We start from the raw sequence: 17,366 nt of genomic DNA, 5'->3' as shown, positions 1-17,366 counted from the left end.
ACAAATGGGACTCGGGGGCTCCTGTACCCCCTAAACACATCAGTCAGACTCCAGATCCCAGGTCTGGTTCTTTATTGAATGCACTTGTTCATAGAAAACAGAATTGCAACCGTAGCATGGAGGGACCCAGAACAAAGCTCAGAAAAAGACTCAGACCTGCCTCTTCTCCCAGCCCAAGAGCTAGAAAAACATGGTGAAGAGAACGAAACACATTCCTGGGGCCCACTCTTGGCATCTGGAATGGACCTGGTGGAGTGAAGGGTAGGTAGCCAAGGACCAGAGTGGCCAGGGGCCAGAGCTGGGTGACTCTGTAAACGTCAAGGCTTTCTTAAACCTATGTGACTAACACAGAACTTGGCTAAATACTGGACGGAAACTCAGAAACCAGCCCTGAGTCCTTTGGTGAGACAGGGCCAAGGACACACAGGGACCTGGCATGTCCCTCCCTTTCTAAGACAGGCACTGGGACTCCTGCTCCCGTGAAAGAGGCAAAAGGGGGCTGTGTGCTTGGCACCATTCCATGGCCTCTGGACATTCTCGGGCAGTGTCAATGGCACTGAGAGGCCCCCATCTGGGGCTTGGCAGGACTGAGGGTGAGGAAGGGGACAGTGCGTTGCCACTTCCCACCAACCCTGGTGCTGGCATCGTTCTAGTGGCTGGTGGGATGAGGTGGCCTCTGAATTCAGCCCCCAAATCAGAAAACTCAACCTGGGCTGGCCCTCACCGCTGAAGAGCCAGCTCCAAGCACAGGTCAGAGGGGAGGGTCGTACCTAGGCCCCTTGTGGGCCTTAGCACCGAAAGCCTGGCACCAGCTGGCCAGCCCCTAAAGTCTCCTACCTGCATCCATCCTGGCAGGCCAGAGTGGGCAGTGATAGCAGCCAGCTCCAGACCCAGGGAGAACTTAGGTCCTGGTGCTGGACAGAGAATCAGGCACCAGACTACAGTCCTGGAGCAGAGCATGGGAAGAAGAAAGGGCTGTGTCCTAGGCCGAGAGGAGGGAAGGATGGGGAGAATGCAAGGCGTGAAACAGGACAAGACATTGCCTTCCCGCCTTCCTCTCCAAAGGGACAAATGGAGAGCCAGTGGATAAACAAGACAGATGGACAGACGAGGTCCTGGGGAGGACCCAACACTGAGAAGAAAGCAGCAATTTGGCCAGTGTCTGGGGAACGCGGAGCAGGCCTCCTCCGCAGCAAAGGTGACTGCAAGGCTCAGTGCCAACAGTAACTGTCCTGAGTCAGGCCTGGGCTGGAATCGCGCTGTCTTGCCACAACATCCAATGCCGGGCAGCGGAGCTGGGACTCATGCCCTTGGTGCTTGGGTGGCAACTGGCAGGCGATGCCGAGGCGCTGGGCCCAAGAGGAGAAGCCTGGACCACAGATGCTGCTAGAAGACGTAGATCTTGTCCCGCTGTACAGTGTCCAAGTCGTCATCCAGTGTCAGCAAAACCTAAGAGTGGATGGAGGGTCAGACGCTGGGAAGGAGGGGGCTGTCTGTTCTACCATCCCCTCTGCCCTCAGGCCAGGCACATCCCACATACCAGGAAGGACCCAAACATGGCAATGGAGGACAGGAAGTGCCAGATGTCGTGGTCATCAAAGAAGTCCAGGAGGATGCAGTCGCGGTTGTGTTCCCTGGACTCTGCGGGGGTTTTCTGGCAGGGGACAGAGCCAGCAGCCTACTGAGTCTGCTCTGCAGGGACCAACTCCACACCCACCTCCAACCCACTCCATGGTGCCCCACTGTCCCTGGTAGGAGAGCATCCTGTTCTGGCTCATGCTACACTCTGGCCCTCCACAGCTAACAATGGCTTTTCTCAAATATACTGATTCCGCTCTTTCCTCCTTCCTCCAGACCCATCTCCCCTTTATAGCTGTGGGCAGGAGGCTGTCATTACAGCTTCTACTCAGAAATCCAAGAGGGCCCAGAAGCCCCAACTCACTGCCTGCCTGGAACTTGGCCTCGCTTTCAAATTACCTCAGGGTAGGTTTCCCTCAACTACTCCACCAGGTCAGGGTCCTGATGCTCCTGACCCTCCAGGCTCCGCCCACAACCTTGCTGCCACAAGCATCTTCTGACACTATGTCTGGTACAGCCTGTGCTGAGGCCACACATCAAGACACATCTGACCCCATACAGGGACAGGTCTCTGCCAAGCTCCCAAATCAGTGTGTTCTCACACATCAAAGCTGCCTTGGACATTCCACCCTGTGTGGTTGCTCAGGTGACAGGACTAGAGCTATGTAGCTCGAACCAGATTTTCTGGCCATGAGCAAAGCCTGCCTCCTCTGAGAAGCTCTCCCAGGCCTCGCCATCTTCTCTTCTGCACACTCCGGTACCCTGACTTGCTTGTTTTTCATTTCAAACATGAACTAGGTGTGGGGAATGTAGTGTGGTGGCAGAGAGTATGTGCTTACTGAGGACAAGGGAAGATTTGACCCCTGGCCTTAAAACAACAAAACCCAGACGTGAGCTAGCAGTCTCTCTTCTGAACTAGACTGAATCCAATGCCACATAGGCAGAGCCATGCTATATTCAATTCTGTTTTTGCTTTTCCAGACATAGTTTCTCTGTGTAGCATCTGGCTATCTTGGAACTCATTCTGTAGAGATTAGCCTCAAACTCAGGGATCTGCCTGCCTCTGCCTCCTAGGTGCTGAGATTAAGGCATCCATCACAATGCCCAGCAGACACATTCAGTTCTATCAGAGATTCAGAGTTTGATGCACACCAGGTATCCTTTGAGGCAGTAAAGAAACTGATGTGTCAGGCTTCAAACCACAGCTGCCACACACTAGCTCTATGCTGAGGGAAGGCCCTGGGCCTCTCTGAAACTCAGCTGCCTTTAAAGTGACAGGTCCAAATTTCCATGCTGGCATGATATTGAGTATCAGAAGGCTTTAATGACAAGTCAAGAGGGAAGGCCTGGTCCAAGGTAGAGAACTTGCCATGGGTTAGCTTGCTACAAGCCTGGAGGTAGCTACTTACCTGCCACGTGCTGAGTCCCTGGAAGAAGAAGAAGAGCGCAAAGCCCCAGACCACGGAGGTGCAGACAATGCAGAGCAGGGGGATGAGCTTGATCCTCTCGCCGCTCCGGAGCTAGGGAAGGTCTGCAGCCGTCAGCCCAGGCCACTGCCTACCTTCAGTTTCTTACCTGGGCCCCTCCTGGATTTACAGGCTCAACCACAGAGCCCAGGCAAGTCTCATGCCAGCAGCCCTGATGCCCACTTTGAACTAGGTGTCCGTGTACCCACATCCCTGAGCCAACAAAAGCACTGGCTGGGAAGCTCCCTCACACTGTACAACCTGGAAAGGCACTGGGAGGCACCAGGCCTCAGAGACCTGGCTTAGCTATCACAGGCTCTGTGAACCCAGGCTAGGGGCGCGGCTTGGTGGCAGAGCACATACCTAGAGAGCAGCTCCCAGGAGGACTTACAAGAGACCCAAGCCACCCAACCACCCAAGCCTCACTGGCGTGGACATATGCAAAGCCTCCTTTCTCCCAGCGCCCCGCTCTGCTCCCGTAAAGCAGAGCAGCTGCTTCCCCCCCCCCATTCACCTTCATAATGATGTAGAAGGCGAAATAAAGCAGCAGGTTGCAGATGCCGATTGCCAGCAAGTAGGAGGCGAAGTCATTGGGGCGCATGATGAGTCCGTAGGCAGCCCTGAAAGAGGAGTGGGTTCTGGGGGAGGAGGGAGGGCCTCTCCTCTGCCCACACCCCCACCATGCTTCATCATTGCTTTCAACTATGTTCAGAGGCTCACAGAAGGTTCTAGAAGCCCACGGTTCTTTAGCCCCAATTCCTTATGTTCAAGGCTTCAAAACTGGCCATAGCCCTAAAGTCAGCCACTGGCCGACTATGTATGTCCCCAGCTGACGCCACAGCCAACGGCCACACTCACAGCGACCAGTTGATAATGTTGCCCATGACCAGAAGCACCATGCGGTCCTGGAGGGAAGCAGAGACACGGGGACTGAGAGGGAGAGAGAGATAGGGAGGGAAGAGGCGGAAGGCTCGTGTCAGCCAGTACCCGCCCCACCCTGGGTTCTCTGACACACCCTGATCCCACGGGGAAGAGGGGAGACGGAGGAGGAAGGAGCTGGGGAAGCTGAGCGGGTACCGTGTAAAGGGGCCCGCTGCACTGGCGGATGCAGTCTGTGTAGAGCACATGGAGGATGCGGCGGAAGATTCCGGAGTCTGCAGTGAGAAGGTGTGGCACTGACAAGGCTGAGCGGAGTCTTCAGAGGGCACAGCCCGGCAACACCAGGGAGTACTCTGAATCTCCCACCCAGGGATTCGTCCAGCCCAGTCAGATCAAAGAGACGCGGAAGGTCCCTTGTGTGTCCCCCACCCCTTACACACCCTGCCCCCGGCATGCTCTCACCCAGCTTCCAGCGGCCCATGTAATAGAGCTGGGTGCTGAGGAGCAGGGTGGAGATGATATGGATGACTGAGAAGACGATCCAGAAGGCTGTGTTCCCTTTGCCAAAAACCTGTAGGGAAGCCCGCAGGAGTGAGGGTGCAGTCCTCTCATGTCTGCACCCTAACTAGCGCAAGCACTTGGGTTAGGCTCCGGCTACAGAGGGACCCAGGATGGCCCCTTAGGGGAGCAGCGGACCTCTTCTGCAGTGGAAGACAGGATGAGTGCACACATGGGGGGTGACTGTGGGGATGAGGTGGGGTGGCGCATGTGCCTTTCCTACAGGGTCTGCCGAGTAGACCAGGCCCTTACCACGCCCAGGACGGAGAAGAAGATGACGATGGCCAAGCAGGCATATGCGCTGTAGGCACTGGCGTTGATATCTGGGTGCCGCTTCTGATAGAGTTTCAGCATGCAGAGGCCAGCAATCATGTACATGAACGAGGTATCTGGGTAGGAACAGGCTGTGAGCTGCAGAGGCACCACAGGGACCCCAAACACAACGCCCAGCCCAGATAATGAGGAGCTTTGGAATGCTCCCTGAAGTTAAGGACAACTTAGTGTGAGGGTCTCAGTATACGAACACCCGGAAGTTAGGGCGCGTTTCCTGAGTTTCTCAGGGTTTCTGTAGGGATGATTGGAAAGGAGGCAGCACAGCTAACTTCTAGGATGGAGCCGCTCTCGGAAGCCAGCCTCCGAGAGCTGGTGACCTAAAAGCTGGTGACCTGGGAGAGCAGACTCAGCCACACAAGAGGCAGCACTCACCGAACTGGAAGTTGGTATAGTTGGGGCAGACATGGTAACAGGCACTAAGGAGACCCTCCATCATCAGTGCAGTGCCCATGGCATAAAACAGACCAAAGTGTTTGGGGATCCCACACTCCTGTGGGGAGAAAGGGAAGGAGGAGAAGTACAAGTGACGTGGGAAGAGAAGGGTCCTGAGAGGGGACTCGGGGGCATGGAGGAGGGAAAAGACTGTGCGCTGTGGTGAGTGGGTAGCAGAGAGGGTAGGACAAGCCAGGACAGACCTGGGCAGGGCAGAACAAGGTGGGACAGGATAAAACAGCTGAGCAGGGATGGAGTACACGGGGAAGGGCAAGCGTAGATAGGGGAGAGCAGAAGGCAGAGGAGGGTAGAGCAGAACCCATCAGTGCAGGGCGAAGCAGACCTGGGCAGGGCAGAGCAGGGCAGGGCAGGGCAAGGCAGGGCTGGGCAGGGCAGGGCAGGGCAGGGCAGGGCAGGGCAGGTCAGGGCAGAGCAGGGCAGGGCAGGGCAGGGCTGGGCAGGGCAGGGCAGGGCTGGGCAGGGCTGGGCTGGGCAGGGCTGGGCTGGGCTGGGCTGGACAGGGCTGGGCAGGGCTGGGCAGAGCAGGGCTGGGCAGGTCAGGGCTGGGCAGGGCTGGGCAGTGCAGGGCAGGGCAGGGCAGGGCATTGTGGGGCTAGATGGAGCAGAGCTGGACTGGACGAGGAGGTCCAGATGGAGGCCGTGGTGGGCAGTGGCTGGCTTACCAGAGCGTAGAGGTCGTTTCGCAGCAGGGCCCGGTTATGGTTGATCTCCCGCTGCAGGATGATGAGCAGGAAGAGCAGCCCCAGCAGGATGTACCCCAGGTTACTGAGGATGTTGTTGAAGGCGCTAGAAGGGACCAGACAGGCTTAGCTGAGATGAGGGCCCTCGTGCCCTTCCTTTCTTCTGCCCAACAGGCTTCACAAAGCTCCGCCCTACCTACTCTACCCACCCCTGGGCCTCCAACACAATCCCCACCTGAGGTTGCCCAGCGGGTGGGCACAGAGGAAGTTGTAGTAGCAGATGTCCTGGTTCCCTGTGACATTCACCACCTGTGTGTGTATAGGGGGGCGGAGTGTAGCTATTAACATGCCTGACTCAGCAGGGAGCCCCTGCCACACACCCTGGGTCCAACTGGCAAAACAAGAGCAGAGCCAGCATGGCTCAAGTGTGTACACGGTACCCAGGCCGGCACTCCTTACACTTCTAAGGTGGCACGGATGCCATCGTCCTCGTTATAGATACAATGACTGAAAATTCCAGAAGTCCCTGCCTTGCAGTAAGGGGAGGGAAGTCACATGGATAAAGTCCTGTGACCTCTTGTTTTGTAGGCCCCACCCTGACTTCATGCTGCCCCCAATCCGCAGATGAAGAAACTGGAGCTCAAAAGCCCAGGGCCTCACAGCCAAAACAGAGTTGGGATTTGAAAGCTACTCCCACAGCCTATGACCTATGCTCACTGCAGAGTCTCTGCCTGCGGTGGCACTGCAGGCTAAAGCAGAGTTACAGACCAAGAACATCCGCCCCTCGCCATCTCGTCACCCACCCCTCGCCATCTCGTCACCCACCCCTCACCCTCTCACCGTCTGGTAGGTGATCACCAGCTGCACCACAGGAAGTGCGTAGAAGACGGCAATGGTGGCTATGTTCCTGAGGGAGAAGGTAAGGTTGGCAGGACCTGAGGAGTCGCCCTCTGCAGTAACAGGCGTGCCCGTCTGTGTAGCCCACTCACCAGAAGTAAATCTGGTACTTTTTCCGCAAAACACGTTTGTCCTTTCGTGCCAGATCGGCCACACAGAGGTATTGCTGAGGAGAAGCAGGAATGAGCCTCGCTGAACCCCTGATCCCCAGGTTAGGCAGACCAGTGGGCTTCCCTGCGACGAGCCAGAACTCAGGGGACAGAGTTCTGAGACTCCACATTTCTGTGGTTAAGTAATGCCAAGAGGATCTGTTCAACTAGTCCAGATGTCCCCAGGCCAATTTCTCCTGGAGTCTATCCTGCCTGTCCCATATCAGCTCTTTTCCCTCTGCTTTGCAAACCCAGCCCAGAGATACGCTGGGGGAGCTGCACAGAGTCCCTTCCTCCAGAACCATCTGGGCAGGGCAGGGCAGGGCCAGGCTCTATGCCACACCTTGGTTCGAATGACGTTTTTGTCTGAGTCGATGTCAGTCAGTGTGTCATAGTCATCCTCTTCCACGGAGCTCATGGAGTCCAGTCGTGGCCGTGGGCCCACTGCGTCAAAGGGGCGGTCTAGGAGTGACAAAGGAAAAGGGCTTGGGCCGGTAGGACTGAACACTGGGTCTGCCCCCACCCATCAGAAGCAATGTCAAAATTAGTCAATAATGGGGAAAAGGCGAATTGTGGGCCAGAGCTCAGAGCAGTAGGGCAGGTGGCGCAGGTGCTGGCAGGAAACGCACTTCTAACTCAGTGGGAACTGGTAGGGAGCTCTGCCAGGACCAGGGAGCAGGAGCGACTCCAGCCCTGCTCCACTCCTGGCTCTGACCCCTGAGCTAGGCCTTCCAGGCCAGGACACTGAGAGAATCCCACACATACTAACGGGATTGAACTTGGCCAATCATGCAGATTAGAAGTGCCCAGTCCTGTTGGGTTCTGAGAAGAGATACCATGGCCACCCCTGAGCTAAAGCCCTAATACACAGGCAAGGGCTTGAGGGAAAAAAACACCCATCTCCTACCTCCAGAAGCCTCCTACTGTCACCTCACCTGGCCAAAGCCCCTAGAGACCAGGTGACACCCAGACCTAAGATCCCTTGGCCAGCAAAACACGGAGGGAGGATTCTGACAAGAGGACATCAAGGTGGGACACTGATGGTGGCCAGTGGCTATCTTTCTCAGAAGACCACGGGCACAGCTGGCGCTTGCTTGGAAAGCCATGCACTAAGCGTCTCTCTGGTCCCAGAGGCGGCCAGTTCCATGGACTGAGCCTCCTGGCAGGAATTGATTGGCAGGGCAGCCCTACCCCCTCCCCACATCTACCCATGGCAATGCACAGCTGCCGCATCTGGCCAGAGGGAAGGCGCCGCTTGAACTGGTCGTGTCCTTGAAAGGAAAGGGAAAGTTACAGGGGAACTGAGGCCATGGAGCAGAGAGGAAGACGGGGCAGAAGAGCAGCCCTTCCCTGGTTCCAGCATATGGCAGAGAGGCAACCGCCCACCAGGAAATTCCACCTAGTCAACAGCAGCCCTGAGGTACATACCCCCTGCCTGGCCCACTCACCCTGGTAACTGTAGGAGAGGTCCCCTGAACCTGTGCTTTCAACCAACCCGTCAGTGGATCCGGAACCATTTTCTGCAGGCAGGAATGGGTGGTGAGGCAGGTAGGAGTGACCTCAGGACAAGAGACTCTAGGATCTGCTCCTAAAGACTTCGGGGCAGCTTCGAGGGCACAGCCATCAGGAGTGGCAGCACAGGGAGCTGTGGCTGGGAATGGGCAAATACATGACTGAAACGTACCAAAGGAGCCATAGTTGTAACCCTCAAAAGGGGCACTGCCAGGAAACGAATCAGCCAAGACCCGAGGGTGACCTGGAATGAGAAGGCCCGTGAGCAAAGGAAGGCCTACAGCCAGGGGGAGAGGGAAAGGAGAACCCGGGAGAGACAGCCAGAGGAGCCATGCCAGCAGTAAGAGAAAACACAGATCCCCAAACCCACCGAACCCTCACAATTATGTCACTCCAAGCAAGTGTGCCACCCTGTGTTCTCCTAGAAGAGGGGACAACCAGACATGGTGGCTCATGCTTGTAACCCTAGCACTCTCGCCTGGCTAAGACAGGAAGATATTTAGGCCAGTTTGGGCTACATACTCAGTTTCAAGCTACCCTGGACTATGAGATCTTGTGTAAAAATTTTAATTAGGACAAAAAAAAAAACCTAAAAAAAACAAAACAAAAAAAAAATAAAAATGGAAGGAAGATGGTCAAGGAAATAACACGTCTAAGCCATCAAAGAAGATGGTATCTGTGCCCAGGTCCCTCCCTCGGAAGCTCCTGTGCTTCACTTTCCTCCCCTAGACAGCAGCTCCTCTGCCCACAGCACCTGGAGCTTACCAAGGAGAGAAGCTGAGAGAGAGGTCCAAGCAGAAGGGAGGGCAGAGAGAAGTGATGGAAGAAAAAGAGAGAATTGGAAGTTAACAACCTGAGGCTGAGACACCAGTGCGGGCACAGGACAGTTTCCAGGTATCTATGGAGGGGTGAACCAGGGCCCCAGCCTGGTTCCACTTGTGAAATGTTACTCCTACGCTGAACACAGAGAAGCCACCAAGCCACCCTCCTCACCATTCCCCCTCCCATCCCTGCTCCCACCTCCCCACAACAGATCCAGCCAACCCGGTCCCTGGAGATACCACTTTCTGGGCAGGCTCGGTCTATGGTCAGCAGCAAAGTCTTCTTTCTTTGCCTACAGGAATTCAGAGGACAACTGAGGCAGGATGAGGACTCACCCTAGGCTAGGCTAACCTTCCTTCTATCCTCTCTACCCATCCTGATCCTGGGTTTCTCCGGCCCCAGGAGTAACAGGGTGTTCCCAGCTTGGGAAGAAGCAATGACATGAGCCAGTCTTGCAAAGAAATGGTTCACGGATCACAGATCCCAACAAGTTCCTGTCTTGTAGTTACCTTGAGACAAGAACAGGTCACCCTGGGCCAGCTGGGACTCCACTACACTCTCTCTCATGCCTCCAGCCCCCACCCCCACCCCCACCCCACCCCCGCCCCAAAGCAGGCAACAGCCCAGTAGTTCTGTCTCACCTCCAGTTCTCCCAACAGGCCAGCAGCACAGTCAGCAGGTAGAAGGACAGGAATATGCCCAGGCAAAAGAGCATTCCACCAACATAGGCCTCAGCTACAGGGAGGGAAACGAGGTGAGTGTGGCGAGAACACAGCAGTCCTCCCCACACTGCTGCTGGATGCCCAGGGACCTCTGAGATCTGGCTCTTCCTCCCCTGAAGCCAATGCCCAGCCAGTATGAACATATGTCTATGGCTCAACACACCAGACTCTGGCATGAGTCTACCTGCTCATGGCGTTTCCTAAGGCTTCCTCTCCTACCTGTAGTCAACTCAATGTTGATCTAAGCTTCAAACTACTGCTCAGAGACGGTGCAATCGACAGACCCACAGTGACCTGGCCTTTGCTCATCCCAGCTCTCTGTACCCTCCTGGCCCCCTCCTTCCTAAGAAGGATACTGCTAGCACACACCAGGGCTCAGTAAGTACCGAGTCCCCCTTCTAGTGTGTGTTGGGTTTATAATCGCATGTTTAAGATGCATTTATTTTTACTTTTTGTGTGTGAGTACTCTGCCTGCGTGTGTCTATGTGTGCCACCCACAGGTGCCTGTAGAAGGCAAAGTATCAGGTCCCTTGGAACCAGAGTTACAGGTGACTTGTGAGCTGCCACGTGGGTGCTGTGGAATAACACTGGGGTCCTCTGAAAAAAAGTCACCCAGTGTTCTTAACAGGGGAGCCATTTCTCCAGCCCTCCTCGCTTGTTACTGTTACTTATTTTGTTGTTTTGAAACAAGGTCTCATAGTCAAACTGGCTTTGACCTCACGATATAATGAAGGGTGAGTCTGGGCTACTGATCTTGTCTTTACCTCCCAACGCTGGGATTAAAGAGGATGGGCCACTGTGCCCCGCTCCTTATCCTCATCTTAAGAGTCCACAGTTTAGAAAGGACTCCACTGAAAAATTCAATAGACATTGCTTAGCACTGACTAGGGGCCCCCAATACTCTAATTCTGGGCTAAGCCTCACAACCGAATGTATCTAACGGGATAGCTTTTACTATTTCTGTCACAGAGACAGGGGACAGAGATTCCTCTGCTAAGAGGCAGGGTATGAATGAGAACTTGCTCATCAGTTTGGCCACGGACCCTGTCCCATATTACACAGGGATCCACCTTGTGAATTTCTCTGGCTGGAAGCCTGCTTTCTGCTGTCCCCAAGCCTGTTGGGTAGAAGAGTCCTCACCACCCCTCCCATTCCAAGAACAGCTGCTTTCTTGGGTCTGAGAGGAAGCCTCAGGTGCCTCAGACTTACATGAGACAGCCTGAGAGACCAGCACTGACAGGGTTTTCTGACGGTGCCCTTGATCCACTGGTTCGTCTGGAAGTAAATTGTCAAAGTGGAAAAGAAGTCATTGCTGGGAGCTGAGCTAATGGAACCAGCCTGGAGAGTCCCAGGGGATCCACCAACAGCCACATGGTCCCTTCTATCTTCTGGGAAGCCAGTGAGCCTGACCCATCCCTAGCCAGTACAGGAAACTTACCTTCCACAAAAGGGTAGAAGGGCAAAGACCCCCCGCAGGCCTGGTCCTCAGTCTTCACCACGACCACCACATAAAAGCTGTTACTGGGGAAGTCTTTCCGCTGCAGGAGGGGGAGGAGGAGGAAGAAGAAGAAGAGGAGGAGGAGGAAAAACAAGAAGAGGAAGAGGAAGAGGAGGAGGAGGAGGAGGAGGAAGAAAAGGAAGAGGAGGAGGAAGAGGAGGAGGATCATCACTGTTGCAGTCTTTTTTTTTTTTTTTTTTTTTTTTTTGGTTTTTCGAGACAGGGTTTCTCTGTATAGCCCTGGCTGTCCTGGAACTCACTCTGTAGACCAGGCTGGCCTTGAACTCAGAAATCCGCCTGCCTCTGCCTCCCAAGTGCTGGGATTAAAGGCGTGCGCCACCACTGCCCGGCTGGCTCGTTGCAATCTTTCTGAATACTTTGGACCAGAAGCTACAAGCCTCTTTCTAGAGATAGTTTTACCCAATCCTTGCACAGATCCCCTGCCTCACACTTCTATGATGCTAACGATCTAACACATAGCCTCTCACCTGCCAGGCAAGTGCTCTACCACTGAGCTGCACCCATGGGAGCGGTGCTGCCACTGTCCTCAAACACACCTTGAGAAGTTAGGGTCAGGGCCCAAACCCATGGGTATTTGGGCTACAGCCTGGGGAACAAACGAGCATGTATGCGGTCCACACGGCTTGTCCTGGGCACCAGCTAGAGATGGCTCTACTCACATACACCAGAGAACACAGGATGGGGGGTGGTATAAGCTCAAGACACAGTAAAAGTTTTCTGAATACATCGAAAAATATAACCGAAAAACATTCAGAATAAAATGCACACTGCACCGGGCAGTGGTGGCACACACCTTTAATCCCAGCACTTGGGAGGCAGAGGCAGGCGGATTTCTGAGTTCGAGGCCAGCCTGGTCTACAGAGTGAGTTCCAGGACAGCCAGGGCTACACAGAGAAACCCTGTCTCGAAAAACCAAAAATAAAATAAAATAAAATAGAATAGAATGCACACTGCATCCGAGATGCTTCTAAAAGCACTCAGCCATGTTGATTATATGAGGTGAAGATGTCACCTCAGCCCTGGCTCTGAACACACATGTGCTCTTGTACCATACACACCGTCACAGTGCAAGAAGCCAAGGAACACTGTCTGAAACTCAGCTTAGGGCTGAAACACGGTGTGTTCGCTGCACACCCCAAGTTTTCTGCTCTCATAGAAACATTCAGTCATGGAAAAAAAAGACTTTTGGTATTTTCCTATTGCCCTAGTTTATCGCAAGGATAAACTCAGGGCACCTTGGGTCTTCCTAGATTGTGTTAGGTAAGGACGTTTGATTTAAATTATTGTTTTGACGTGCTTTATAAAGACTCAATGAGTTTTGACTTAGGATCAGGACAAGATTTTTAACAATTTCTTTTTTAAAAATATAGAACGCCTCACAAATTTGCACATCATCTCTGCACAGGGGCCATTCGTACTTCAGTACTTGTGTTGCTGAAGTGAGAAGAGTTTCTAAGATGTCCCTAAATGCACTTCTGCCGCATGGTATCATGCATGATTGCCAAGTGGCACCCTCAACCTTGATAATTATAAAACAAAACATTGGTCCCTGAGTAAATCTCCGCTGCTCTCTTATAGCGTATCTGGTCTGTACCTCCCTGCTATGTCTGAGTAAAATCCCTTGCTGATTAAAAAACAAAACAAAAAAAAATTAAGAGCCAATGAGATGGCTTAGTGGAGAAAAGTTTCTCAGGCACGAAGGAGGTCACCGTGAAAGTTTAAGAAGGCCTCTCGTCAGGCAGGAATGAGAGGGACAACGACAGAGTGTGGGACACCATCTACTTCAACAGACAGCCCCGTCCATCCCTCAGAAGGGCGTGTGCACTTCCTACCTGCACAGTGATGGCTGCCTTCTTAGTCATAGTCTGGTACATGCCGATGAAGGCTACATTGTTGTCCAGATCATAGACAGGGCACTGAGGAGGAAGGAAGAAAGAGACAGATGGATGGGGAACTGGGCCTTGTCCCCTTTTCTAATGCCCCAACTACTTTCTGGTGGAGGATAAAATGACACACTGCTCACCAGGACATCCTGGATGGAGATGACTGAGCAGGGGAAGGCCTTCTTGGAGGTCACCTTGACGATGACAGAGTCCACGCCATCAGGAAACTCATATTTGAAGTACTGAGAACATAGAAGGGTAGGGAGAGTGCCACCTCAGGAGGATGCTCTCTCTGCCCCTCTGAAGGGACCGGTCTCCTACAAGGGAGGTTGCAGAATCTTCTTGGCTCAGACAATGAAGCTATCTGGGGAGAAGAGCCTTGACCATGAGCAGGCCAGTCCTGCATGTCCCTGAGCACTGATATCCTGGGTACACAGGACAGTGCCTAAGAGGGAGAGTAGGAAAGAGAGCAAGCAGACCCTGTCACTGTACTGCCCCTGCCTGCCTATCCATACGGAGCTCCAAGAGTCCCACCCTAGAGACAGGATGAATTTGCTAGTCCTAGCAATCCGTACCTACTCCTGCTCTCATGTTCAAATCTCCCCCGATTTCCTTTCTGCTACTGTTGCTATCTTGAGACAAGGTTTCTCTATGTAGCCTTGGCTGGTTTGAATGTAGAAATCCACCTTCCTCTGACTTGTTAGGACCATGCCAGGGTAAGAAAACCCATTTTGACAAGAGATTTTACCTGGGGCTGGGCTGCCGTGGTATTGAAGGTAAAGAGCTCTCCAGTCCTACGGGGAAGAGAAGAAGCCCACAATCACTGTCAACACTTGGAAAGAAGGCTGGGGCTATATGGTCCCTTCTCTCTTACCCTCAATACCTGAGCACAAAATTGTCCACACGGTTGACTCGGAGCTGGTAAGTGGTATTGACTGGTGACAAGGTAGACACATCCACATAGAAAAACTGGATCTCAGACTCATTCTTGGTGGGGGGCTGACACAGAGTTCGTTCAACTTTTTGGTAGAGGTACTTACGCTGATATCTATGGCCCAAGACAAGGAGGATGTGACTAGTCCCGGCCAGCCTGAGTTCTTCCTATCAGGTCCCCAGACCTCTCATTCCCTGGGTTGACAAAGTTACCCTCCTGCCACTGGGCTCAGGGACAAGGGTTCCCTGGGTGAGGGTCTCTGAAAACCTGGCAAAGCTGCCCCTCTCCCTGCACCCCCAGGTCCTACTCACAGCCCTCGCAGGATTAGGGGCACCTGGAAGGACACAACAGCCTCCTTCTGGCGGACCACGAACAGCAAAGGCGCCCCCTTCTGTTTGTTCAGGACATTCACAGACACTCGCACGCCCTCGGTCTGCAGAGAAGGAAACACCCTCCCTCAAACTCAGACCGATGTTCCTCAAACACTTGACTCTACAGACTGCATGCTGAGTTCTGCCCTATGCTATCCGTCCTGGCCAGCCAGAACACTATCTGTGCTTCTCCTTGTAAGGGATACAGGCCTCGTTTTTTAGAAGGGACTGATTGTCAGGTCTGAGGCTTGAAGAAGCTCACTCTTGGAAGACCTGGGTTTGTAGAGTAGATCCCAGGCAACAGCAGGATATGCAGCAAAGACCTTAGAAGGTTCCAGGATAGCCCACAAGCACACACATGGATATATACACGTGTATACAGATGTTCCTGTGTACGCACTGACACAGGAGAGCAAGAAGTGCCCTCAATCTTCTTCCTCGTGAATTAGGAAACCAGCAAGAAGCTCCGGTTCCACTACTACTCTGGAGGCCAGAGGCCTGCAGGGAGGGGTGTAAAGGAACTGTGTCGAAACACAAGTTGTCTCTCTAGTTCTGACCAAGGGCCAAGCTGTGAAGTGACTTTGGAACCTCAATCCACCCCGTCTTAAAAAAAAAAAAAAAATCCCACCTTCTGCTTTGGACAAAGCTACACAAGATAGTGGGAGTTTAAAAGCGAACAAATCACAACTGCAGACTAATTACGAGGCCGCTGAAACCAAACCTAGGGGTAACGTTTCCCTAAGGGGTAGGTGCCACTTCTGGGATGATCCTGGATATGGGACTGAAAGGGAGATCAAACTTCAAGGAATAGAACCTGATGGTAGATCGTGGCCTGCCAGAAACCAAACTCCTTTCCTTTCCCTCCCAAAGAAAGTCTCAGATGCCTCCTCTGAAACTCCAGTGCTTCCCAGTCAATCCAGATCGGGCCTTGGAGAAAAAGCAAGAGAGCTAGGCAGGGAGTCACACAGCCAGGCAGCAAGGATCTCCCAGACCGTGCTCTGCCTGGGCCCAGATCCACCAGCCTTCTACTTTCACTACTGGGGAGAAATGAGTAAGAAGTCGGAGATAGTTCTGCCTTAGAAACAAACTCCCTTTTCTCTTGCCTCTCAGCTTGTGAGGACCTTATCTTGTCACCTTCAACTTACAAGGCCAGCTGGCTTTCTGAGGCAAGGAGGTCGGTCTCCTTCACCTCCCTGTGACGTTGTGACAGAGCTTTTCAGTTCTAAGTTGGCCCCATCTGGAGTTGTCTGAGCACGCAAGGCTGGAAGCCTGTTTTCCCCTCACCCCGACCTCACAGAGCTGCCAGATTGAGAGCCAGGTCACAGACCAGTCCCCATCACAGCTGGTGGCAGGGGACTTCCCAAGCTGCCCAGCTGGAACTGCAGGGAATGCTGGTGGAAACCAGGTCTTGCCAAAGGGAGGGCGGCTCAGAGGCTGGCGGAGAGGGCAGGGGCAGCATCAAGTCCAGGCCAGGCGCCCACCCTCTCGGCCGCCCGTGGGGTCCCGCGCTCACCCGGTTGCGGGTCACGGTGTGGTTGAAGGTGTAGATGTTGACCAGCTCGCTGTTGACGTCGTCCGCGTAGGTGCGCTCAAACTCCGCGTCTTTCTGCGAGACGTTCTTGGGCCCCAGAGCCCCTAGGTGGCTCTCGACGGCGGCCACCAGGAGCACGCACAAGGGCAGACGCCAGGCGATCATGGCCCGGGACGGCGGGGGCTGGCGACGGGACGGCGACCGGGCGCGTTGCGGCTCCCGCAGCAGCTTCCAGCATCTCACCGGGACCAGAACTTTAACCCCGGCCTGAGATAGGACGCGTCCCCTCCCTGGAGCCGCTCCTGGGCCTCGCGCGGACCCCGGCTCGCGTGGGTGGCACCGCGACCCGCAACCCCAGCCCGGCCCAGCCCGGCTGGAGACCCGGTGTCCGCTCGCGCCCGGAGAGCCGAGGCGGCGGTGGCCCTGGCCCGGAGGCTTCCCGGACGCGGGCCCTTTAAGGGCGGCGGACGCGGCGCAGAACTCGGGGCCACCAGGCGCCGCGCCGCGGTAAACAGCGGGCTGCGCCCGCCCGCTGACGTCATGGGAAACCGACGCGGATTTAAAGGGCCAGGCCGCCTCTAACTGCTTCCCACGCAGCCATCGCCGCCTCCTTCCTTCGCCGCCCTATGAGCATCTAGAGTGAGTTTTCCACGAAGGATCACTACGTATTGGATTCTTGATTTTGTGGTCCGCGCTTTTTGGCTTTTTGAGACGGGGGCTCCCATAACCCAGGCTGGCCTGGAACTGGTCGTGTAAATTTGGTGAGTCTTGAACTCGGGCTCCTCCTCCCACATCTACTGCTTGGTGTAGACATTACTGGCGAGATTCACAGTGCTCAGTAAGTGCTGGGTCTTTTTGACAGATGATCTCTTTGCTTAAGCAGGAATTGTTTCCCCAAGTCACTACTCCAGCTTCATTTTTAACCCCTCATTGGTTCCTAAAAACCGAAGAAGCGCCTCCCCACTGAATGCAGCTCAGCTGCCGTTCCCCTCTCACGGTAGACGGGATAACCCTAACCAAGACGCTATAACCAGGATGCCTTCCAACCTGTGAGCTCTACCCCTACTCTGCAGAGGCTG

At 54.3% G+C, this 17,366-nt stretch overlaps 1 protein-coding gene across 6 annotated transcripts; it reads right to left on the bottom strand.

Annotated features, from left to right (window-relative positions):
• Positions 1–39: 39 nt before the first annotated feature.
• Positions 40–16,600, bottom strand: Sidt2 (SID1 transmembrane family member 2). 6 transcript variants are annotated; one of them, XM_028783675.1, is made up of 28 exons: positions 16,270–16,486; positions 14,697–14,818; positions 14,335–14,499; positions 14,200–14,245; positions 13,592–13,693; positions 13,401–13,484; positions 11,488–11,587; positions 11,259–11,324; positions 9,969–10,062; positions 9,567–9,619; positions 9,359–9,457; positions 8,678–8,749; positions 8,442–8,513; positions 8,202–8,264; positions 7,337–7,455; positions 6,937–7,010; positions 6,788–6,854; positions 6,183–6,256; positions 5,930–6,053; positions 5,187–5,304; positions 4,734–4,870; positions 4,386–4,494; positions 4,122–4,198; positions 3,903–3,949; positions 3,559–3,664; positions 2,988–3,098; positions 1,541–1,654; positions 40–1,449 (listed from the first exon to the last, which is right to left on the bottom strand). In XM_028783675.1, exons 1-28 carry the CDS (start codon positions 16,450–16,452, stop codon positions 1,387–1,389), a joined length of 2,661 nt encoding a protein of 886 aa, XP_028639508.1. In that variant the 5' UTR covers positions 16,453–16,486; the 3' UTR covers positions 40–1,386. The 6 variants fall into 6 exon arrangements, with proteins under 6 accessions (XP_028639508.1, XP_028639510.1, XP_028639507.1 ...); XM_028783677.1 differs by lacking the exon at positions 9,359–9,457 and adding an exon at positions 9,271–9,282 and having other exon boundaries at positions 16,270–16,485; XM_028783674.1 differs by lacking the exon at positions 9,359–9,457 and having other exon boundaries at positions 16,270–16,600.
• Between the last annotated feature and the right edge of the window lie 766 nt (positions 16,601–17,366).

The sequence above is a fragment of the Grammomys surdaster genome, unplaced genomic scaffold, assembly GCF_004785775.1.
Source record: "Grammomys surdaster isolate TR1022 unplaced genomic scaffold, NIH_TR_1.0 1164, whole genome shotgun sequence".
NCBI classification, from domain to species: domain Eukaryota; kingdom Metazoa; phylum Chordata; class Mammalia; order Rodentia; family Muridae; genus Grammomys; species Grammomys surdaster.
Note: the sequence above shows the minus strand (reverse complement) of the source record. Positions and strands in the feature narration are given on the sequence as shown.